This window comes from Frieseomelitta varia, unplaced genomic scaffold (genome assembly GCF_011392965.1).
Source record: "Frieseomelitta varia isolate USP_RPSP 00005682 unplaced genomic scaffold, Fvar_1.2 scaffold_203, whole genome shotgun sequence".
NCBI lineage: Eukaryota > Metazoa > Arthropoda > Insecta > Hymenoptera > Apidae > Frieseomelitta > Frieseomelitta varia.
Genome location: NW_025109784.1, coordinates 780,411 through 805,862, shown reverse-complemented (window position 1 = coordinate 805,862; position 25,452 = coordinate 780,411). Strand labels below are relative to the sequence as shown.

At 32.5% G+C, this 25,452-nt stretch overlaps 4 protein-coding genes across 20 annotated transcripts in view; 2 read left to right on the top strand and 2 right to left on the bottom strand.

Annotated features, from left to right (window-relative positions):
• LOC122526921 (histone demethylase UTY-like) overlaps positions 1–15,536 on the bottom strand; it is a 63,098-nt gene extending 47,562 nt beyond the window's left edge. The window contains exons 1-4 of one of the 4 annotated variants that reach the window (XM_043650602.1): positions 14,905–15,536; positions 14,196–14,449; positions 14,014–14,122; positions 2,286–2,786 (exon numbers count right to left, since the gene is read on the bottom strand). In XM_043650602.1, the coding sequence (XP_043506537.1) occupies positions 2,657–2,786; positions 14,014–14,122; positions 14,196–14,449; positions 14,905–14,972 (561 nt within the window). In that variant the 5' untranslated portion in view covers positions 14,973–15,536 and the 3' untranslated portion in view covers positions 2,286–2,656. Of the gene's footprint in view, positions 1–2,285; positions 2,787–13,924; positions 14,123–14,195; positions 14,450–14,904 lie in introns of those variants that run through there. The other 3 variants (XM_043650605.1, XM_043650606.1, XM_043650603.1) reach the window with 3 other exon arrangements.
• Positions 8,014–18,327, top strand: LOC122526920 (FUN14 domain-containing protein 1). Of its 11 annotated transcripts, none has more exons than XM_043650598.1 (5): positions 8,014–8,019; positions 14,218–14,220; positions 16,248–16,415; positions 16,654–16,849; positions 17,545–18,327. In XM_043650598.1, exons 3-5 carry the CDS (start codon positions 16,255–16,257, stop codon positions 17,725–17,727), a joined length of 540 nt encoding a protein of 179 aa, XP_043506533.1. In that variant the 5' UTR covers positions 8,014–8,019; positions 14,218–14,220; positions 16,248–16,254; the 3' UTR covers positions 17,728–18,327. The 11 variants fall into 11 exon arrangements, 10 of the variants coding, with proteins under 10 accessions (XP_043506533.1, XP_043506527.1, XP_043506536.1 ...); XR_006306245.1 differs by lacking the exons at positions 8,014–8,019; positions 14,218–14,220 and adding exons at positions 15,671–15,810; positions 16,943–17,087 and having other exon boundaries at positions 17,545–17,680; XM_043650601.1 differs by lacking the exons at positions 8,014–8,019; positions 14,218–14,220 and adding exons at positions 15,671–15,810; positions 16,943–17,020 and having other exon boundaries at positions 17,545–17,682.
• Positions 18,328–18,613: 286 nt separating this feature from the next.
• Positions 18,614–22,173, bottom strand: LOC122526917 (integrator complex subunit 9). Of its 2 annotated transcripts, none has more exons than XM_043650581.1 (10): positions 22,088–22,173; positions 21,450–21,644; positions 20,963–21,367; positions 20,651–20,897; positions 20,399–20,579; positions 20,104–20,339; positions 19,740–19,951; positions 19,490–19,675; positions 19,217–19,411; positions 18,614–19,136 (listed from the first exon to the last, which is right to left on the bottom strand). In XM_043650581.1, exons 2-10 carry the CDS (start codon positions 21,579–21,581, stop codon positions 19,017–19,019), a joined length of 1,914 nt encoding a protein of 637 aa, XP_043506516.1. In that variant the 5' UTR covers positions 21,582–21,644; positions 22,088–22,173; the 3' UTR covers positions 18,614–19,016. The 2 variants fall into 2 exon arrangements, with proteins under 2 accessions (XP_043506516.1, XP_043506515.1); XM_043650580.1 differs by lacking the exon at positions 22,088–22,173 and adding an exon at positions 21,842–22,069.
• Positions 22,174–22,258: 85 nt separating this feature from the next.
• Positions 22,259–24,672, top strand: LOC122526919 (metallo-beta-lactamase domain-containing protein 1). Of its 3 annotated transcripts, none has more exons than XM_043650589.1 (6): positions 22,259–22,456; positions 23,121–23,273; positions 23,360–23,566; positions 23,634–23,798; positions 23,884–24,000; positions 24,082–24,672. In XM_043650589.1, the coding sequence occupies exons 3-6, from the start codon at positions 23,416–23,418 to the stop codon at positions 24,279–24,281; spliced, it is 633 nt and encodes a 210-aa protein (XP_043506524.1). In that variant the 5' UTR covers positions 22,259–22,456; positions 23,121–23,273; positions 23,360–23,415; the 3' UTR covers positions 24,282–24,672. The 3 variants fall into 3 exon arrangements, with proteins under 3 accessions (XP_043506524.1, XP_043506523.1, XP_043506522.1); XM_043650588.1 differs by having other exon boundaries at positions 23,019–23,273; XM_043650587.1 differs by having other exon boundaries at positions 22,259–22,484; positions 23,019–23,273.
• Positions 24,673–25,452: the final 780 nt, after the last annotated feature.

Below are 25,452 nucleotides of genomic sequence, written 5' to 3'. Positions count from 1 at the left end.
GCAACAAGAATGCTCCAAATGAAAAATATGATCCCAAAATCAACAGCCGTAATTTAATTAATAACTAGAAAGCTATCGTCCAGCAAGAAGAAAGTGAAACAAACTTCTTACTCCCGTGATTCATTATCTTTTCATCAGCCATGTCTGAAACGTACGAATTAAATTCTTAAAGAACCTCCTGTAATTCCTTTACAAGCGCTTTGCTATGAAAATACTTTCGCAAGAAGAAAAACTCCAAGGGGGAAAGGAAAAATTCTCCGTTGCGCGGTTTACTCTTTGAGAACCACCTGCCTTTTATTAACACACTTCCTTTGCCCACGTGAGCGCAGCTGAAGAAGCAATGGCGGTCGGTTTCCACCAATCAACCCTGTATTTGCTTAAGAAATATTTCTCGCCGATGCTCAACGGTCTCGTTTTAACAATACTTAATGGTACCCTTTCACACGGTCGCCGGGAATAATCGATCCTTAGGGACGGGACAATTTAATCGGATTATTGATCGAATAATTCTCATCTTGGAATTCGATTTAACATCGCTGATGAAATGTTATACGTGTGAAAGTATACCTACAGAGTAATAACTGGCCTTTCGTAATAAGCAGACTGTGAATGTTTGTGCATCTAATCTAATAACAAATTTTTCATATATCTCAGAAACTGTGAGTTGGCATTGCACACTATAATGTAAGTTCTAATCTAACAACATTTTATATCTCAAAAACCGTAGTCGTTTCAACGTGAGTTGGCACTGCATACTATAGTTCATAAGTTCGGAAACTTATTGCGAGAGATAATAGCTGGAGGAAAATGTTTGTCCAACTGCGACGCGTAACTGATTTCTTTGGTGCAATGCGAGTAACGTTTCGCACACGGGAGTCACTGACTCCCAGATGTAACGTCGCGGCGACTAATTTTAACTTCCTCACCGGCTATATGAATAAAAACAGACCGATCGTGACGCGTTTGAAGACTCGAAATAAAAGGAATTTTTCTCCAGGCACGGGAGAGAATCCCGGCGAAACCAGGCGAGATCGATTTGTTTTCAACATGTTACTGCATTCCTGTTTCACCGCGCACCTTTTGAAATTCACACGGCAACGGAGATATTTTCTTGGAATAGCAAATTCTGGTCTCTCGACCTAAATAACGGTATCTCGCGCGAACGACATCTAAACGTTCAATGGCTCGAGCTTTCAGACCTTACGCTTTAAGATTTATATTCAATCTCATGTTTTATAGCGTGCGTATCTAATACGTAGATTTGAAAATAATAAATTTTCGAACAATTGGTTTTGCTGTACTGTATAAAGCGAATTTAATAAAATACAGGTTCTTTATAGTATGATTCTACTTCACTGATTCAGGTTCAAGCTTTTTAATAGAAACATAAAAACGGTTTAATTTAATTACCTCCTAGTCCTATCATGCGTTTATCTCGCAGGACGCAGTATTTGTTCAAAGAAAAAAGTACAGTCATTACGTTTACACCTAATACAGAATATCCTGCAATTTAATTACCTAGATTCGCTTTTAACGCAACAATGTATTAAGTAATAAAGGTCTCACGACGCACAATCTAATTCTCTAGAATGATTTCGATGCGCTTTATCCCTCTATCTCTCAACTTATTATTCATTTGCTATCGGAAATGTAATACTATTTCATTAATAATCTATGTTCGTCCAATTCTGAATTTATTAATTATTTCCTTAAAATTTTATTATTAACTCAATGAAAAAAGATATTTAAAAACGGAACTCCTTTCGTTTGTAAAATAATTCTATTACTTTTAACATTTCGTTCGTCCCTATTCCAATCTATTCGTAGACTTTATTAACAGTTCGCTAAAAAATTAGTTAAAGAATTCCTTTCTTCAGTTATTTAAATCTTCGACCAGCATATCGAACATATCGATATGATGAAAGCGAAACAAAATTCGCGTACAAAATTGCAAGTGTACTGATTATATTAAATGTTGCGTGCATCTTTCATCTCATATTATCCCCCCGTTCAATGATTCGAGAGACACGCAACAGCCCGAATACCTCGCAAACGCGTTAAACTTAAGTACCCTCGACAAATACAATCGACGATAAATCGTAGTTCACGATACAGAGTTCCCTCGATACGACATCCTATAGCAAAACTGCTCGACACGATGTCGTATGCAAATCGATGAAAACGAATTCCCGATGATCGACATTCCTTCGATAAAATTCGGGCAATTTTGGATTAGCTATTCGAATCTTCGTCGAAGCCGCAGAATCGCAGCCATCGAATGCGAGCGTTCCCTCCGGATCGAATGCGAGCTGGCCGGGGAATCGACGGGCCAAACGACTCCGCGATTCGAGAAAGCCGAGCCGAACCGACACGACCCGAGCGTAGCCGAACGCGACTGAACACGCGGAACGCAGTAGAAGGAAGACTCCGGGCTTCCCTCCGGCCAAGCACGGACGAAACGGCGAGCAACGAAGGAACTATGGTCGTGTGGACTCCGCAGGTCCACGGGTCGTGTCTTTCCTCGTCGGTGTATTGAACTTGGCTTGTAGGGGTCATTCAACTCGTGGAGACCGTCGTGTCGTCTCTGGTGACGTCACGTGACTAGCCGTCTCCGCCGTTGCCGAAGAGCGGAGGCGGGCGATGACGTGGCACGCGCTCATTGGCCGAACGTTCGCCCGCTACCCAATGACGTCACAGCTCGCGGAGGCGCGGACCTGTCCGGGGCGCTGCCACCGCAAATCGCGACGTCACAAGTACCAATGTCGATAAACTTGCTGTGCTCCAGGCTACATACATACATAAACACGCGTATCCTCGAGAGATTGGACAGCACAAATATGTAGATGTCACTTTTTTTTCTTTTTTTTTTCCTTCTTTTTAGTAGTAGATCACGCAGCATTTTTCTGAAGCGAGATAAGGTTAGGTTTCGAAAAACTCGATTAACCTCTTGCAACTGGTTCACGGACCATAACGGGTGACCAAACCGTATGACATCACTGGATAGAAATTACTAAGAAGTAATAAATTTGTTATTTGTTGTTGCCTGGGTCATATTTAAATATACTTAAAACTGAGAAAATATTGCAATTTTGAGATAAAAAATTCTAGATAATTGCTCTCAAGATAATTGCTAGGACTTTTTCTGGGGTAGAAAATCATGTAGGATTGTCAATTACGTTGATGAGTATTAAAACTACTAAATTTTGCTGAAAAAATTAATTGTCAAAGGCATGTATTTTAAGAAAGTCATGTCGATTGTTCTTTGATACTCTGCATATATANTATATATATATATATATATATATATATATATATATATATATATATATATATATATATATATATATATATATCTTAATGCGTCACGTGAAGAAAATAGTTCACGAAACGGTGCTCGCGTGGCGCACGTGGCGAAACACAAGAGAAATGCACAAGCGTGTCACATTTTTGTCCGACTCCAAATTATCTGTCTCTACGAAAAGACTTCCTCGTTTCCAATATTACAACATAAAATCCTTCTACAGCTAGTATTCGAACCAAACGCATCAAAAAGCTCGACGACCATCGAATCGAACGGAGAGGTCACAGATCTCGCCACAAGTTAAATCACCAAGAATCACAGTACCTCTTCCTGTACCTGCAGGTGCATCATCATAACTTCAAGCCAACGGCGCTATAAATAATGATTGCGAATTATTTTTAGCAACGGAGGTCTCTCGCTCACAGAGCGACGAAGGAGGATGAAAGAGACAAGGCAGACAACACGAACAACGAGGAGAAAGGAGAAAGTAGAGAGAAGGGAAAAGTGGTGGGAGAAAGAGGACGAGAGGAGAGATTCCGCTAGCAGTGGGCGGCTTTCCTCCTGAGGAACTCACGGCTGAACGGACACTCGGTGGGTTATACGTTTGGTAGGCTGGTTAACTGTCCGGTTGGATGGTCCGACTGGTGGTACTTTTGGTTCGCCGCTTCTGGCGTCTCTTCTCTCTTCGTTTACTGAGTTTGTTGACTCTCGGTTTCAGCACGCCGGCTGACCATGACCTCGCCAAACGATCCGCGAAGCAATACCAAGACGACTCCCGACTCCCTGCCGCCCCGCTGTCGACGTCGTTGTCCTCGTTGTCTCCCTCCTATACGGTAACGCTTGGATACAACCCGCTAACGAAGCAGCCGATGCACATTTATCGAAGAAGGAGGGACACACGGGCTCGAGTTCTATGCCGATCCACCTGACTCTGCACGGTGTTTAAGAGCCGCACGTTGTCGACTGCGACAACCGCGATGTCGGAATTTCGACGAAAACGAACGACGTACCGAGGTGGAATAGCGGTCATTGCCATCTGATTACTGGCATCGGCGCTTGTATCGAAGATGGAAGTTCGCGTGGATTGAGGAGCAGCTTACGGTGTCGGTTTGGTCGGACTCGATTCGACGCAACGTGGAATATTTGCGTAATTGTTGGGAGGGTAACGCGGATAATTGTAAGGTTTACGCGTGTGCAGAATTGATAATCGTCTCCGACACAGAAAGAAATCTAGTAGCTATGAACGAAGGCTTTTGTGTTTACATTTTCAGTTTTAAAACGACTTCTGCGAAAGTTTATTAGAATAGATTTATAATATTTGGCTCTGATTTGTGGAACTGTTGGAAATATAGAAGTGAAAGAAGTCTTCTTTGTAAAGAAATGAGAAATATTCTAATTTCGCGTGCTTTCAAAGGTCCTCAACATTTATGAATATTCCTTCTATTTTTAATAGCATGCCGCTAAGCAACATACTATATTTATGTAATTATTTATAACTCTTTTGAAGCTGATACAAATTCCCAAAGTATTTCTATATTATAATTCAGCAGTATTATAAGGTCACGTACGAATCCCCCAAAAAATGCTATTTCAAAAAAAAAAGGAAAAAAATTTCCAGAATAATTTTCAATACAAACTACTTGTGAATATAAATCTTTGTACGAAGAATTATTCGAACAATCTATATGTCGTGTGTCCAATCGCGCGGTCAATCGTGGCAAGTAATTTATAAATGAATTAGTAGCGAGAAATAAATTTCAGAGATCAATCTAGATCAATGACACCAAATTAAGCGGCTAAATCAGACTCGCGTGCGCAGTTCGAGAGATTGTAGGCATCAATTTATATGGCTGATTTCACAAGCAGTGAAATTACACATACGAATTATTGAAGGCGCACCTCGTTAAAAACAAGCAATTCAACGTACTAAGATAATATCAAAATGATCGTAGTTTCAAGATCAAAAAAGAAAAAAAAATATATTAACAAAAATATTAGTACTTCTGTACTAGAAGTATTTTTTAGAAAGTAACATTTGCAAGATTTGAATACACTAGATTATAAGAACTATAACAGATATATATATATAGATTATAAGAACTATAATTATAAGAATTACAAGACATTTGTTTTATATACTTTCGTATTCTCGCGTAATTGCAAATAATATCCTCAGCAATTTGTAACTTCAAAAGAGCCAAATCAATAAATTCTACAACGTTATACGTGAAATAATTTCCTCATTGTTTCAGTTACACGGAACGAAGGATTATATAAAAAAAAAATTAAAAAAACATAGCACTTGTTTACTGCTTAAAATATATCCAAGTCAACAAGTTCAACAACTTCATGCACGATTACACCACGCATGGCGTTAGTCCTGAAACGCGGCCAAAAGGACCTCGATCTCGAAACGGCAATTAAGTACGAAGTTCGTGAAAAGGGAGAGGGATCAATCATCGTCAGGCTTGCGTGGAAAAAATATTAATCTCCGTAAGCGTATCTGGGCCAGGGAATATCGATCGTGCGATCTGGGTCAGAGCTTGCATGCACCTTACTGCACGCGTACGCGGCAGGGTGCAGCGGCCATGTCGTTCGAGCAACGACGTACAACACGTGTGCAAGCCCTCGTGAAAAGTCTCACGTGCAAGGTGCCTCTTCTACCTCTCGAAACTTACAGCCAGCGCGATAAGAGCGAATAAATGCGAACCGCCGACTGCTAAGGGACTGCTACCTTAGTTTAATTCCCCGTACTGGAAACACGTGGCCAACCGGTAGATAAGTATTCAAATTAATTGTCACTTGTCGTCTCTGAATTTTCGACGTATCTCTGCTTGATGTTTGTCTCCCTTTTCCTTTCTCTTCTTTCCTTTTTACAGTTGCTCGAGAGCTTGCACACTATTTGCTAAATTTTACTTTACATCGCTTAACTTCACAACACGTCCGATTCGATAAAACGACGAGGAAAAATCATATTACAGCAAGTTTCGAGGAGTCGTCGCGAAAAAGAAAATTTCGATCTTCAAGACCGTGGTGAATCCAAAGTTACGAAAAAAAAATTTTCAATGTTTTTAGAAATGTTTTTTTTGAGGACAAAAGAACATTTGTTGTCCCACCCGCTACATAATGCAAGAACAGTTTAAAAAAAGAAAAGAAAAAAACGAACTCGGGGCTGTTGAAGTAGAGATTTTACGCTTTACAATGAGACTAACTAGATTGTCGTCTAACTTTTTTTTTTAACGAAGTTATAAAAGTTTAAAATACACGACAATTTTTCATCGTTATTGGTTTCAGTTATACTCTTCACCTTATTTCATAAGTCATAGAAAATGAATGATTGTAGAATAACTTTTAAATTATACGACGAATATATTAAATTTAAAGTGAAATAATTTTATCATGCTACTAATATGACACTGCCATATTTTATTTCTCCATTGTCAGACGTGAAGAGTACAAAATAACTCGGAGAGAATTACACAATAAGGAGATTGAAGATAAATATGTAATTGCATGGATGACTGACGAGATTAACTGTGACAATGTCTAAGATAATTGACAGTGACGAGAAACTTAATTACCACTCTATTCTAACGTTCTAAAAATGTTCCAGATGAAACGACCGAACAATGAACGGCAAAAAATTGCTAACCAATGTTCTGTCTACTGCTCGCATATGATATAATGATCGAAGAAACGCTATATATTCATGTAATTTAAATTAACATAATGAATTATCAAATCTAACATTTTCAAAAAAATAAATTGAAACTTGAAATTAGAATTTAAATCTTAATTAAATAAAAAAAAAAAAAATCCTACACTCAAAGTTATGATAAAAGTTTTATTTATTATGCGTAATGGGTTAAAATTCTTTTTGTCACTTGGACCATTGCTTTCGATCGATACATTAGCATTGTATTTTAGTGCCAGATTTTTATTCAAATTTCGACTGACCTTGTCATCTCTGAGAGGTTCTTTTTATAAAATTTAAAAGCAACTGACTTTCACAAACAAGTCAGTAACACCTCGATAAAATAAAATCCACGATATTCGTGCGGTTGATTGATAAAAATTTCCGAATATTTACAAAAAGGTAATGAAATAAAAAAAAAAAAAGTGTTCTTTTTCCAAAAGTATTTGGAAATTCTTTGCCAGATTGAATTGGGCTTTTCGCGGGCTTAACTTTCTGAAAATGAAAGGAACGAGGGAATCGTGCTTCCACGGGAAACAGTCCGTGAGATAAGGACTGTTACGATCAAAGCAATTCGATGTGTGACTATACATGGCTGAACACGTGCGTAGAAGGAGAGGCCGTAAAATCGATCGTCTGCAACGCATCTCTATGCGTTGCACGTGACTCAACGGCACTCTGCCATGGCGGACAAACGGTCCGGCTGCTGTTTCAACTACGCTTAAAATAGTTATCTAATAACGAAATAGTTATGTAAAAGTCTCACTGTACTGTAATGAAAAAAGAAAGGGCACGGTGGACCCTACTTTTTTAATGAAAATATATATAAAGTATTTATACAATAAAAATAAAAAATATATAATAAAAATTATAATATATATAAGTTATAAAATATATATATATATATAAAGTATTTATAAATAGTTTATAAAGTAAATATATATAAATATATATCCTTTATATATTTTTTCATTAAAAAAGTAGGGTCTACTGTGCTCTTTCTTTTTTCATTTTCAGTATGTATGTATGTATGTATGTATGTATGTATATGAGTATTTTCACAATATACAATTTACAATATATATGTATTCTTTTTTATGCACGAAACTATATTCGAAATATTATTTTTCGCATTTATTTGCATGTATTCTTTTATATTAGCGTTAAAACATTATTTACAATTTTGTATCTCTTCCATACATTATCGTTTACACTATATCGCTATTTATGATATAATATTATTAGTTTAAAATAAAATCAATAGGGAATTTGATAAAAAAAAGAAAGAACTGAAATAATATAAAAAAATCTTCGAAAATATAAAGCGTAAGTAAAAAGTTACTTTTCAATAGAATCGAGATAGAAATATTCTCATCGCCAATAATGAGGATATGTGCTCGTAACCAAAAATAATATCAGAAACACTATTTCTCATGCTGTAATCTTTTAAATTGTCGCGTTCTAAAAATTGTTTTAAACGGAATAATTAAATACTCCTATTTCAACAACCCGATGAACTATGCAGTACAACTATCACTCATGTGTTTGACTGCGGCATAACGTTCAATCGAGACACTCGGCCGGAGAATGTGAAATGCATACGAATAGTTTATTCATACGATACCAAGAAAGTTGCCGTTTGCATTTGTCTGGTACTGTTACAGTATGTGGAAAATAAGAAAATCGATATGATAAAAAATAGAAGCGTGCATAGAACCTGACGACTATACAACATAACCGACTATTATAAATATTGCAAGCAACGATACAATGCATAATAAACGCGAGCTACGTACGCACGAGAAAGAGTGAGGGAGATTACGAACTGACGAGACACGCGTCATATGAATCACCCTTAGGGAGATTTGGTCCCATTCAATGGGCAGAGGATGAAAAGTTGACGAAAAAAAGGCTCGCCGATTGAACGAAGGGGTTGCTACAGCTTCCCTTCGCTGTGTCCAAGGACAGTCAAGCACACCACACGATTGAAAATTTTAGACTACGTCTCGATCGAAATTTCACGATAATTTCACACGCAATATGGCCGAAATTCAGCGTATACGTGTAATTTCCGATGTATTTTGTGCAATGTATTTTCCGAACTATTAAAAGTGAAACGAATTTTTCATATATACGCAAATATCCAATAGAAGCTTGAATTTTTATTAAATCTTGTTAATTTAACATTAAAACGAATTATTATATCGACACTTGTTGCATCCTAACCAATAAGGATAAAGAAATAACGAACGCTCTTATTTAATAGACGCTGAATTATTGTTGAAGAGGACTCACCTATTAATTATCTTCGGTCACATCGCTTATAATGTTACAGTTTAACTCATTTTATTTATGTAATGTCACAATTTAACTAAATTCATTTATCCACTTTTGGCAAATAAAGTTACTTTCGAAGAATCTTTGAATCGCGATAAAATATTCCAAACACTCGTTTCGACTTACGAAGTGCAGTGAACATCCCGCTTGTGCAGTCACGTGATGCGCGGTAACAAAAAGAAGCAACTTCACGGTACAGAAACGATAATATTCATTTCACCGTCGATACTTCAGTTAGTAGCGTGCGCCAAGCCATTTTCTCTTTGTAATTTCTGTTATCGACGAACCGTGGCTCTATTCGTCTAATTATCGCGATCGCAACGCGGTGCCATACGCTACGATGAAACTAACCTATCACGCGAATCTGATTAATACATCAAATTTCATTCAATTTTTGGTTATGAAAACAGGAAAAATTGTAGGTTATAAAAATCGACACATATGGCGAAGCTTTTGTTTGATGTTATTCATTTGGCGCGATAATGAAATAACGAAAAATTCAAAAGCAATTGTTTCCTCATGCAAAAATTCTCGTGTTTCTGATGTCGGATACAAAAATATATGCCAAAAGTTTTTGCAGTAAATAAATATGAACAACTGCTTTGTACGATAAAAAAATAACCATTAAAGAATTAAAACTTTTTTTATCTTATGAGATTTTCGCACCACTTTCGATATAGCGAGACGAAATGACAAATCCAAGTGTTCGTCCAAGGAGATTTACAATTTAATTTTTACCATTCCAAACAAAACAGAAAATTGTCAACAGCGCAACAGTATCGAGCGACCCGTTCCAGTTTCTTCAGTTACCGAACACTAGTTTGCAGTTGCATTTACGTGGTGAATAAAATGTAATATAAAAGAGGAAAAAAATCGCCGTAGAACGTTTCTTCTATATTTTATATTACTGTTTTCTAAATTATTTCAATCAAATATTTTTATTCTAAAGTCTCGATCGATATTATTAGCGAGAATTCGCTTTAGAAAAATTTGAATCCACATTTGAAATTGTAAGATTATGAAATCTTCAGAAATCTGTTTTTTTATTAACAAATCCAAGCTATAAATCTACCGAATGCATATAATTGAACATTTTTGCATAAAGTTAAAACTGAATGACTATTACATAATATATATGTATATAGGGAAAAAGTTATTCAACGTATTGACCTCGACAACATAAAAAGCTCATAAAAATCGTGAAATGTCTTCTATTACAAATAGTTACCAATATAATTTATCACGCTAGAGACTCCAATCTTTTTGTCAATATATGTACAGCAAATGTATACCAAACCTTTTTTTTTTTTACATTACGATAACGATGAACATAGCAATCGCGGAAGAAACACAAGAGTAATTCCGTCTTTTTTTGTTCGCGTAGTCTACAAATAATTGCTGTTATGTACTTCCTACTTTGCACACCTGAACGAACGCTTTGAAACCCAATATATTCAAGGAAACCACCTCACGCATCCGAAGAGAAGATTTTCCATTCAATTTCACTCACTGAATAAGTATGCGGTTTATCGAATAGGATAAAGACGGAAGATATTACCCTTCTAAGTCATCGCAGTTGGTACTTCCAGACATCGAAAAATTATACAACAATTTTCTTATCAAACATTTGTCAGAACAACAAGTAATATAACGATGGTACTGAAGTTACAGGGAAATTAAAATTACTGTTACCTTGCATGACGATCAACCGGTTACCAATTGACCTGCACGCAACATAAGACACAAAACTATTAAACTAGACTAAATTTTTCTACAAGGTCCTGCACAAATTGATAAAATACATGCTTCTTTAGTTTTCTTTGTAAAAAAAAGAAAGCACAATATTTTCTATACAATTTTTTTCCTTTTTGCAAAATATAAATTCCGAATCTAAAGTTCAAATATATCACAACAACTGCACGACAAATTACACATAATTGTACGTAATAACTTGTAACGAAAGATTGTTGACAAGTGGCTTATAACTAATTATGTTAATTTGTACTCGAAAAGGAAAGCAATGTTCGCAAACGTTATTCTAATTTACAGAGAGACACGAGATTATTCCAATTAACACACTTAGTTAATAATGCCTCCCCTGCTTTATAAAGCAGACGATTCATACAACAGGAACAAAAAGAAACTGCATTTTATATAATCGATTATATTGTATCGGATAAAAGAGTAACGAGGAATTATAGAAACGTGTGCACATAAATGTGGCAATGAAAAGAAATATATCCGTTCGACGCGTATTTACAGATTACTCCGGGTGCGTGACTTATGATGACAAATATATTGAAAATGGACAGCGTGAAATCCGCAGCAGTTCACCATTAATCAGAGGATAAATGGAAAAGCGTTATTCGACCGAGTAATTTTTTAACGAGTTGTACTTTTACTGTCACGGTCCATTCCTAACAGAAGGCATATGAACGTGAGTTTAACGGATTAAATTAACGTAAAATGAAACTTTATCTTTGACGTCCGGTTCAAATTTTTCGGGAAAAAATGAGAAACAAAATGGGACTCATAATTTAAATTTGAACAAAGAATGTTCTTTTTATTTAACCTTTATTCGCGTTTCGTTTAACCTACTAATTTATTAAATTAAAATCTTGACTTTGAGAGAAATATCTTCCCACCGATTGCACATGAATCGTTTGCACACAATGAAATCAATTATTTTCGTTCTAACGAAAGATATTTCACGCAACACAGAATGATTGACAATTCTGACCATGCGATCCACCCTGTACACAGAGTGTTTTCACACTCACACATAAAATCACTCTCTAACGAGTGTAATAGTATTGCTCGACATTATTACAGTAATAATAATGTTGAAGAAAGATTAATTACAGAAACTGATGATGATTACATGGTATGGTGGTCGAGCGGAATGTTGAAAGATCGGAAGGGAGTCCACTATGAGTTTCGTTCCACGAGAATCTTGCACCATCCCAGTTAAGGAGGGTTGAACAGGAAATCGATATTCCCACTCCTAACCGTCTACAAAGCCGATTGCTTGACAGAAAATGTCAAGTTAACACTAACAATATCTATTGTCACGTTATTTGCGACGAATTTGCAACATTAATTGAAAACAAAATACCGCAGGAATGTTGAAACAGGTATTTTACAAAGAGAATTCTGTATATAGGTGTAGCAATAGAAAAAAGAAAAAGTGTAAAAGTAAATAATAAAATTTCCATCATACCAGAGTAATTTAAATTAATTTGAGTTGTTAAGAACTTGTTAAGAACCTGAGGTTGATTCGTTCGTTGAAATACGCGTTTTGCATAAAGTGAAATTTCACATTTCTGACGTGTTCAATAATCCTTATAACTGTGTGAGATATCTTATTAGTATATGACAGTCGAACTTCTGACCTGGTCACTGACACGAATGTTAATCAAGAATGATGAACGTAACCGCATTAAGTGATATTTGACGGTGCTGTAACCGTACGAGCTATTTCGAAGTAGCTAATAAAGAATTAATGAAAACGTTTCAATTTCTGAATTTGGAAACGCTGAAATGTCATACGAGTTCGTATGCAATGATTCGCAACGAAATTTGAATAATTGATATCGATTAAGACTAAATTACATTTTCTGAATAGTTTTTATCATGGTGGTGGTTAATACATACGTATTACAATCGATAGGACTCGGCACCATTTTGAATATAAAAAATTCGTAAATGCGTTCTTCGAATAATTTTCCCCAAGTCTCCAAATTAAATATCTACAGAGTATATTAGATTCATAATACGTTATAAATTGTCTTTAAGAGACAATTTTGTAACAATTTTGCTCTCTCTTGTAAGAAATAGCAAATACAGTAATTATAAACGTGATGCGTTAATAGCGAAAATTATCATTTTGGTCACTGAAACGAATACGGACTTGGCCTATTATTTCCCCCACGCGCTTTCCTAGTCGCCATACTCGTGAAACGGCTCGACACGTAGGCACATTTCGTTTCATCGCAACAAAATTACCGACATCTGTTGTTGAATTCGATTGTTAATAACTCATTCGGTAACTTCTGCAAGTAAACTATTCTATCGAATTTCGCTGTTCTACTTTATCGACATCGAGAAAGGAAGCTACATTACCAACAGAATTTTGCGCGAAATTAAAAAAAGTAGAGAATTCCAGATGAGAACGATGAACTCTATGTGTACATCGTCTAAGGGGCCGACGCCCTCTTTTCAAGGTGAACAACTCTCATGAGAGATTACATTTTTCTGCAGACATTTTTATTCATATTTTATTCTCCTTTTTCAAAGCACTGTTTCACTGAACACTTTAAATTTTTTGTTGTTCTTTTCTGATAGCAGGTTACTAAGATTTTGATTATTTTAATCATCATAAAGAACGATAATATAATACAACATAATACGAATATAAATATAAATTTCATATATATATTTTCAAGGTATTCTAAAGTATTTATTACTCCTAACAAATTTTAACCTACATTAATAATTGGCATATACATTGATAACAAATTTCAAATGTATAGAAAATGGAAATATCCTTTGTTTATCATATTTAAATTATAGCAAAGAAGAAACAGAATGAGTTATTATACATAAGAAAACACAAACGTGCAAAATTAAGCAATTACAAGGTAATGGACTACTAAATAAAAGTTACATCACTGTCACTTACCATTGAAAAGCATTGAAGTGGTAGTAGACAAGCCCTTGACCATACAAAAATGAAGCATCTTTCCAATAATCTCCTTTCAAGGAATAAAATTTTTGATACGCCGACATGGCTGTTGAAATCAAAAGAAGCATAAAAGTATTGTAAATAAAATTAAAGGAAACTTATCAGAAACAATCAGTTACCTTTACTGTAATCTTCTAAAAGTAAGTGAAAATGTCCCAGTTTACAATACGTTTTAGGATCAATGCTAATTCCTTTATCTTCATCATCGTCTTTTAATTCATCAGGATTTATTTTTGTACTATCTGCTTTTCTGCGTTGCTTCTCAGCTTGCGCTTGGACTAGCATCCTTTCTAAATATTTAATTGCACGAACAACTAAGGCCTTCTTCTTTGTTTGCTCCGGTGAATTTAATTTTAAAAATCCAAATTGTCGACTGCATACACATAGAAAAAATACCTTAATTAATAAAAAAATCTCAATAATAACGTTATTGAATACAAGCAAAAAATAACATCACTCGTTGTATATTGTTGCATTGTAATAAACTTTTAAAATACACATAAATGAATGTTTCACATACTTCAAAAATATTTCAAAAATATATTTTTGGATGACTAACTAATGTCTTAAAGATTATAAACAATCACAGTGTAAATTACAAAAGCATAATGGCATTTTAATCATATTCTTCATATCTAAACGTATAAAAATGATATCAATAGGTAGCAAACACTTCTGAATATATCAATCAAATTGCGCGCCTATTCTGTCAAACAAACTTTTAGGTTATATTTTGGTAGATAAACGCGAAAACTACGACTGATATGAGAAAAAGCAAGAGACCAGAACGAGATTCATTGCAATAGATTTCATCCATCTCAAAATTACCTGTCTAATTCAGATAGTATTTGTAATTCCTGAGGAGTCAAGTTGATATCGTCAGTATCCTGGGCCATTTTCGCACTCGGTAAATATACTCATTTACCAACAGAGAGGACGCATGTTTGCACTTAGAATTGGCCGCTTTCTATGAGAATTCGACAGTTTTCACGATTTATACACTCAACACCTCGTCATCTCATCGGGATGATAAAGTTTTGAAAATCGGCGATCAGGTTAAATCAGTACGAGGCGGATCACGCGACGGAAGACCATTATCTTGGTTCACGTCGATTTGTAATTCCGGTACCAGAGAACATTGGTCTTCGTGACGTCGCGAAATCGCGCGAAAATTTAAACAATTTGACGTATATGTTTCGATGCGTATGGACATGTTTTTAATTACTGAATATAAAGTTACACGTAAGATAAGAACCTAAGTCATTGAATCGATAAAAATAGAAGAGTGAAATACAACGATTTAACTTGTTATAACGAACATATAAAATTTAAGAATCTAAAATACAAATCAGAAGTAATTGACAATGAATGTACAAACTCTCATTTTCAATCTTTCATCCCATAAGATGACAGATCAATTCCTAAATTTTTGTTACTAATGCATTGTCAAATATTACAGACGGCCAGTTTGCGATTTTGCTGTTGCGACGTCTTGCAGTTTTTTGAACTGAAACGATCGTTGCAGAGTACCGGATATTTTCTCACATTGATCTATAAGCACAAAGACGTTAGTTTTATTAAATACTTCGATAATCGAAGAGATTAGGTGAGCCTTGCACATATAAATACTAACCACTATGAAATATTAGATAATTTAAGAGCAAGCTTGAATTGTATCATGCCCAAAATACACAAGGATAAGATCAAGTCGAGAGCAACAAAGTTATTTAAACGGTAGACACTTTTCGTTTTTCACTTTATTTCAGAATACTTTGTGGCTATTTTTGATATTCCATCCATTTGCTGTATGGCATGACAGATTGATTCGAAATTCGTAATAATTTGCCACAATAAGAAACCTTCATTATTGCAATTTCTTGACAATGCAATCATCGATATATTTTTGTTCTGACAAATAGCCGAAGAAAGACTTCCTGACAATGTTATTTAAAGACGTGAGAATAGCATTCACTATTAGTCATTTGCGAGTTAACTCAAAATTAAATGATACGAAGGGTATCAAGTGGTATAAAAAATAATATAAAAATTGGCAAAAAACCATACTAAAAGTAAAAGAAATGAATGTATATTAAGTAACTTTCGATAATTGATGTATTTTAAAATTGCTATTTTTGAAGAATGAGGAATTAAGATTGATAAATTTTTTCCAGTGTCAGAATGAATCTTCCAGTAACAAAGAAAAGTAAAGACGATACAAACAAAGGAGAATCTAGCTTAGATATTTCCAAGGAAGCAAAAAGTATGATAGATAAAATCTTAGGAGATGTGAGCAAAAAGTCTGCCACCAAACAAATCATTATTGGTACAACATCAGGATGGTAGGTGTTATACATACTTTTCAATTTAATTTATACAACTTTTCAATTTCATTGCATATAATCTGAATTATTAATCAACTAAAGAATGATGTAATTAAAAAAAGATAACTTTAAATGATTCTAATTTCTACCAAAAATATATATCTGAAAATATTTATGATTCATAATTGTGTGTATAATTATATTCAACAGGATCCTAATAAAAAGATATTTAACTTTATTTGAATACTATATGTAGGTTGACCGGTTTTGTAACAATGAAAGTTGGAAAAGTTGCTGCATGCGCAGTTGGTGGTGGAATTATAATATTACAAATTGCAGCACATCAAGGATACATCAAAATTAATTGGGATAAAATTCAAAAGAAAGCTGAAAGAATTACAGATAAAGTAGAGGAGAAGGTAACAGGTGAAGGGCCAAAGCTTCTGGATAAGGTAAAGTTCTTAATATATGTTATGGAATTTTTATAGATTCGATATATGTAATAACATCGCTGTATATAAATATAATGTTAATATTATTTATAGGTAGGATTATGGTGTCGACACAATACACTTGTGGCAACAAGTTTCATTGGTGGTTTCATTATTGGTTTAGCATCCTGAGTGAGAAGCTATTAGTCTTGTATAAAAATATGAGCGAATGTTACTTATTACTTTTAATGTTAACATTGTATGTTAGATATTATTTCATTATTTCATCATAAAAACCAAAGATGTCATTTAAATTAGATCGTCTAAATATTAAGAACCTGTTTTCATTTCAACTTTTTAATGTATAGCTTGACTCTTTGTAACACTGTAGTTCATGTAATTAAAACCTAATACTTCTGAAAATATGCAAATGCATTAAGAAGTTTTTATATATCTTGCAACCATCAATTATTCAATTATATATACAAATTCATTAAATCTTGTGAAAAAAGAACAGTGAACAAATCATAACAAAAATATTGTAAAGAATTACTCACATCAAGCAATAAACATAATAATTTGATTAGTTGGAATTTTACTTTCTTTTGTATATTATATCGAGTTTCCTGCTTTGAAAACTGAAATAATACATTTAAAATGTATTTTCAATTGTTTATAATTGTCATTTATGTTAGTAACGAACTCTATTGTTTCAGGTCGAGAGATACGTTGATAAAAAGCTAGATAAAGCTGAACAATTATTGAAAAATGGTGAATCTCGTACGCGCCGTTGGTACCACTCTATAACTGGTGATACCTCCTTTAAACCTACAGAATTTCACTTTTTCCTTGCATCTTTTGTAGCTGGTTTAGCACTTGGTTTTGCAACTGGCAATTAGATTTAAATATGCTGTATTCTGAATGCATAAATCAAGTGCTTATATCTTAAGAATAAAACATAAAAACAGAACTTATGTTTTGAGAATGCTGATGTTTAAACATACCTAACGGTATGTATAAAACAAATGAAATTTTACTTTTTTCTATTTATAATTCGATTATTTCGTAGTTGAGTTTATGGATTTCTAATTACATAATTAATAATATAATAATTTAACATGAATGACATATAAATATACAGTTATATATATATTTATTTTTTTTATTAATATTATATTTACTATTGTGTAATGTGTTGATTAATTTTTCATTAATTAAATAATAATATTGATATAAAATGTATTAAAATAAATATAAAAATATATTTTGCATTCAGATTACAGCAAAAATAATGCAGTGATTTTAGAAAGTATATTTATAAAATATAGAAATTAACATAATCTTTATATCAAACTTACAATAATTTCAGACTGCAACAAAATTTTTTGGAAAAATATTGTTATTTAATTTATTACATAAATAGTATTGTTTAATTAGGAACTCTTCAAAAATATAAAATGGACACAATAATGTAAAATAAAAGACAATGTTAAAGTAGAGTATTATGAAAACGTTTTTCGTCAAATTCTACCTATAGTTAAGTTATACTAAAGGTATATAATATAATTTTATAATTTTTCTATTTTGCGCAAGATTTTTAATAAATTTACTTAAGTATTTTTGGCATGAGAAAATATAAATGAAATAGATATGTTATACTGCCATTTTCACAATTATATTTGTAAATATTATATATAGATCGATATGTATGTACATACGTATATATAAAATGTAATACTTGTTTTGTTACAAAATTTTACAACAATAAGTATAAAATTTTGCCAGAAACTGTTTTATTTACCGAGAATTTAATTATAATTTCGTCATTTTGTAAAAGAAAATACTAAAATCATATGAAAGTGCTTTCTACTTTCATTCTATTTATTATTATGACTATATATAGAATTATTTTGATCGTTAGTAAATGAATTATGAACATAAATATTAAAACTGATCATTATATGATTGCAAAAAATAAAAAACTTTACGTATTTTTTCTAACTCTAAAATATTGTCTTGTAACATATTAAGTTTCACATCCTATATATGCAAAATAAAGGCAATAGAATATATTACTTAAGTTTAACTGAAAGTACTTATGATGAATATTTTTTGTGCTATATAAACAAAAGTTATAATACAATTGTCTCTATATAAAATAGTCATAATATAATATTCATATTTTATCCTAAAATCTTTTAAGGCACTGCATAATAATAGTTCTTAATCGTCTTCTAATCTTTTGGTCACCATTGCAGAATATGTGTGTCGAATTATCTCCTATTTGAATCAAAGTATCTTCATCTTGCTGTAAACACAAACAATACAATAAACACAACTAAAAAAGAATTTTATGTTTTAAGATGAAAACATTTAATAAATTCTTACTAAGTGAATACTGGTCGCAGTTGGACTATGTTGTAACTTAGCTCCTTGAATGCCCTCTTGATTAAGTTTCTGAAGAAGTTCTTGTGGATCCAAATTACCATATTCGTGTTTTCGTTCTTTAAGAACTTCTTCCTTGATTGGTGCAGGTGAACTGGAAGATGTTTTGCGTTTTCCGCTAGGTCTATCTTCAATATTCTAAATATACAGTTCTTAGTTAATAAAACATGTCTTTAAAATTATACATTTATTGAGTTTTACTTGATTAATGCATACTTTTATTGTATATACATTATCTTTAACTTCCAATTCACCAGTAACAGACGCAAGACTTAAACCAGGTCGAATTTCATTAGGAATTATATTTCCAGCCAATTCTGGTTCAATAAATACTCGTCCTTTCTTTCTTTTTAAAGGCAGTTTGATAACTTCACCTCTTTTGAAAGTGATTAACGGTTTTTCCTTATACGTGAAATAAGTTAAGAAGTCAATTGTTACGCATATATAGTTAAGACAATATACTTACTCCTACAGGTTCTATAACAAGATCTGTTCTATGTGGTGCAGTTATTGGTGGTTGTGTATAACATTCAGGTATAACTAAATGTTCAGGTTTCAAATCTCTAATTAATTTATTAGCTTGAGTAAAATTAAGAGATGTATCAATTGGACAATGCACTGCTTTCATAGATAATGGTTGAAATGGTGCTAAAGCATCTAAATATGGAAAATCTGGTTCTGAAATAATGATTATTACATGTAAAATTTATTATAAATTATACCATAACATTCTATTATATCATAACATATATCATCATATATACATACATCATTATAATATAGTATAAATTATATTTAATATATAATTTAATATATAACAATAAATATACCTGTGAAAATTATGGTGTGTTGTGGGTTGTTACCCCATAGTTGAACAAAATGAACTGCATCTCCAAATCTGAGGCTTGGATGACCACAAAACACAACACAAGGTTGTCTGTAATCTGAACTGAAACCTTCAGCGTATGTAGATGTAAAATGTTTTAATCTAGCATTCTTAACAAGGAAGGCATGTGGAAATGGTTCTTCAGGGAGATAAACTTTATTTTGTTTATTTGTTGATAACCTGTAATAAACTTAAAATAAATAATTTAAATAATTTTACTATCCAATAATATTACATACCATTCAGCTAAAATATTTGAATATGCTAAAGAAGTTTCAGCTACTGGTGATATAAAAAATAAAGGAACTTGTGAAAACCCAGATTTATCCAAGTGAGTACTGAGACATTCAAATAAATCATATACAACTCCAGATGGATAACATGGTATTAAGACACATCCTCCACTTCTGAGTGTTATCGCTATAATATTAAACTCCAGTGTGCACACTGAATTGTAGAGGTATTATATAAAATATTTTAAGTTTACTTACCAACAGTCATACAGAGTTCCCCAAGCATAGTATCTGGATTTGCAGTAGGAGTTTGAGTTAAACCCGTTAATATTAACATATTAGCATGTTTCAAAGTAGCCTGTTCCATAGGCCTAGGATGTGTTGTCAATGTTGAAGATCCACTTACAAACGCAACCTTTTCATGATCACATGAAATTAACCAATTACTGCTACCCAAACAATATCCAGAACTTATAGGAGTGACTGTTAATGCACCATATATATCCTATGAGAAATAAAAAGCATTTCAAAGAGAGATAGATAGTATAAAATAACATTATATTAACTCACCAATTTTTGATCATATCCAACTGTTTGAATATATGATAAAGCAGTATTAACTGCTGACAATGAATATATATGCTTCCAAGATTTTGGCTTAAGAGCATCAGCTAATGGAGGAGGTAATACATGTAGCATTTCCTTCCAATGTTTAGCTAAGGTAGCTCTAGGAGTTTGTTCAATGAATTCTACTAGTTCTTCCATAAAAAATCGTCCAATTTGTAATGTTGGTTCTGTAGCATAAATAATGCCTTTAAAGCCAGTGTCTTCTGTTATAAATGGCAAAGCCAACATACAAGTGTAATTTGATATTAAAATGGCATCAATTTCTGAAAAATCTACTATTTTTTCCAAAGGTGGAGAAAATTCAGGGGTTGAGTCTACAAACACTCTGCCACAACATTCTTTCAGTTCCTGAAAAATTGGATGTCTAATATGAGTGTAAGTTTGTATATGAGTCATAATTGTATTTTAAAAAGTATGTGAATATGCAAACCCCTTCTATTTGCCAGTCTTGGTGATTATCACGTGGAAGCCAAGAAGATAAAGAATTAAATTTAGCGCTGGGAACCATAGGCATTGGCATAAAATGTAATACAGATTGCATATTTAAACCGCAATCTAACATCAAAGTAATTCCTTTGAAACTTAAAACCAAACATGGTTTTGTTGGTTCACTTGATAAACAATACTATAAATATAATATATTTAAAATGCATCTATTATGAATAATTAATACATTAGACAATTATCAGGTAATATTGCACTTATTAATGTAAATATCTAAATTCAAACATTCATAAAAGAGAGTACACTAAAAATAATTATTAAAAATAAATTAAATTTACGTATGTTACTATATTCAAATATTGCAATAATTATAATTACCAGCTTCATTTTAATATTATCTTTTCATTAAGCTTTCATTTAAGAGAAATATAACGAATGTTATGATCCGGCATGCTTTACATTAAAAACATAACCTCTAATGTAAGGTTCTTGATTCAAACAAATATTTTAAAATACTAGCGTCGAATAGTGAAACGGTGGATCTAATTTATATTGTTCTTGTCGCACACTACCACTCTTCTTGTCTACGGCACGAATATGTATGTCCTTGTCACACGCTATTACCTTCCTTGTCTATCACACGAATATGTCTGGTCTTGTTCCACGCTATCGCCCTCCTTGTTTGCCGCGCAAATATGTTTGTCCTTNGGTGGCGCCATCTATTGACAACTCGGTGGTACTAAAAGTAGAATTTTCTACTTTTAGTACCACCGAGTTGTCAATAGATGGCGCCACCGTTGCCTCTAAACATTGATAGGTGACATTTTTTCCACAAATTACGAGAAGAAATTAATTACGAGGAATCATTTGTGAACTGTTATGGTTGCGTCTTCGATTTTAGGAACCCTAAGCTTGCGTTTTATGTTTTGTTTAAGTATAGTTTGCGTATATAAAGTATATTTCAATTTTGTTTACGTTAGTATAGTGCTCGGAGTGAGTATATAATTTCGCGCAAACTATAGTGAATATTAGATTCAGATTTATTTACGAACGTAACTGATAGCATTGTCTTTGAAATACGTGCTCGTGGAGTGCAAATTAGTAGCGTGAAAAATTAAAATTAATTATTCCCCTTATATTGTTATAGAGCGTTTAGTTCCACTGGTCTGCCACAACGTGGCGCTAGTGTTTCTTACCCCGTAGAACAGAGAAATTTTCATCTGCGAAAAAACCTAATTTAGCGAAATGAATTGTGAACTTTGGTGATTGTATTACCCTAATTAGACCCTTAACTTTCTTTTCATACCCAATTTGACCCGTAAAATGCAGAAATAAATATTTTTATAAATAATTAGTACCACTGAGTTACCGCTAGATGGCGCCACCATGTCCATTTTGTGACAGTTCGCACTAATTACGAAAAAAACCTAATTAAGAGGAATAATTTGCAAACATTTTTATATGCGTCCTTAGAATTAGGCTCGCCGCTTTCTTTCTGTGTGTGTTTTGTTCTAGAAGAACGTGTGTGTAAAAAGTTGAATTTTTTTTTCAATAGATCGAAGCATGTCCTTGTCACACACTGTTGTTTTCCTTGTCTAGCGTCATTAGACAAGAAGAGCAACAGTGCGCGACAAGGACAGACATGTCTGTACGGTAGACAAGGAGAGCAACAGCGTGCGACAAGGACAAACATATTTGCGCGGCAAACAAGGAGGGCGATAGCGTGGAACAAGACCAGACATATTCGTGTGATAGACAAGGAGAGCAATATAAATTAGTTCCGGCGCCTATCCTAGGGATGGTATTCACGGTGCATGCTTAAGTATAATTTTCTTTAAATAATAATGAAATAAATCGTATTTATTCCTAAAATATACAATATCTATTATAACACAGAATTAGAGGCAAATAATTTTTACAATCTGAAATTTGTCTTAAATTGGATTTTAAAAATGTGCGAAGTTCTTGTATTATTTAATGGTCACTCGACGAAATTTGACGATGAAATAATGAAAGCTAATTGTTCTTGTACATTAATAAAGGCATCAAAGAATATTATCGTTGATACTATGACAGCTTGGGATCGAGAAAAAATAATACAAGGTATTATTGTTCACACGAGGATCGTTTAAGTACTTAAATAAGTACTTAAATAAGAATTTTATTTCAGCACTTATTAAACATAATATTACACCTGAAAGGATTGATTATGTAGTATGTACTCATAGTCATGCCGATCATATAGGAAATAATAATCTTTTTGTACATGCAGAACATATAATTGGAACTTGTGTCCACCGTGGTGAATTATTTTTCAATAAAAATTTTAAAGACGGTAAAGCTTTTTTTACATTTAATAATAAAACTACACAAAGATGTAAAATTAATAAAAAATGATAATTATTAAATATATTATGCAGGATATCAAATTTGTCCAGAAGTTAAAGTTATAGCAACCCCTGGTCATACACCAGATGATATTACAGTTTTAGTTGAAACTATAGTTTCTGAAAAATCTACATGTTTTGCTATTACAGGTTTTGCTATGATATTTTTTGAAATAAATATAATAATGAATAAATAGTTTTGAAATTTCTGTATTGTTATACATTTTATAGGAGATTTATTTGAAAAAGAAGAAGACATATTAGATCCAACAATTTGGCAAGAATTAGGAACTACAGAATTACAAAAAACCCAGTCACGTATGAGATCTTATGTAATAGACATGGCAAATTTCATAATACCTGGACATGGGCCCATGTTTACTGTCACTGACGACATGAGAAAAATGATTAAAAGTCAAATAATTGTATAATATTGTAATGTATTATACATGTATAAAAGTCTATTTTTTTCATTTTTGTAGGTCTGTACACTCTATAGAAAAATTTTATTTATTTATAATATTCAATTAAATTTTAAATATTTTCATTTTGTTTTTACAAATACTTTATTAAACACTGTAAAGTGTAGTACATAGTATCACAACATTATTATTCTATATATGTATATATAGAATATATATATATATATATATATGTATACATTGCAATGATTATTACATATTTTTCAATTCACAACTGTATAGAAAAAGAGCATTTTAAGAGCTATGGGCTAATCCTGCTTGTTATGCAATATCGTAGTAAGTTAATTAGTTTTATGTATGATTAAAATAATTTACTAATTTAAATACAGGTAATTGTAAAGTAACATATATGTAGATATAATTTCTGAATATTCATTTCTAATATGTAAACTACATATCCAAATGTTTTTGTTATGTTCACAGCCAACATCTAAAGTAAGACTTCATATATTTTTATCTATCACTTTTGTATTTCATGTTTTATGAATAATTCAAATTATTGGTAATAAACTATAATTGAATGCATTATGTACAATTTAATATTAATACATAAGAAATTATAAATAGATACTTAACAATATAATATACGTATCAAATATGCAATTATCAATAGTATATGATTCTAAAAAATGATTAAAGTACATTTTGCAAATAATATTTTATTTAATTCTTGTATTTCTATAATTTGTAATATGTACTTTTTATTTTTCTGAGAACAGTATTATATTATTTGTCATTTAAAATTTCAAAATATGTTAAAGTTTTTATTTATGATCATTTTCACAGAAGATTTTCCTAATTTATCTTGTAGTTTTGTGAACTTTGGCACAGGTTATAGTTTTTGTATGTAATAATCTTTTTTCAATAAATTGTTTTATCTTCATTAATTTAATTTTTGCCTTCGTCTCTTTAAAATTCACATATAATTACAAATTATAACATAAATGTAATGTATTTATATATTTTTATCACGTGTTAAGTGTCCTGCACCTTGAATGTAAATATAATTGTACATGACAGCAAAATCAATTTGCCGAACAAAATTGTTCTTCGTTCAAACAAAATTATCTTATTACAAGATACATCCAAATATAATAATTTAAATTTATGTAACAGATAT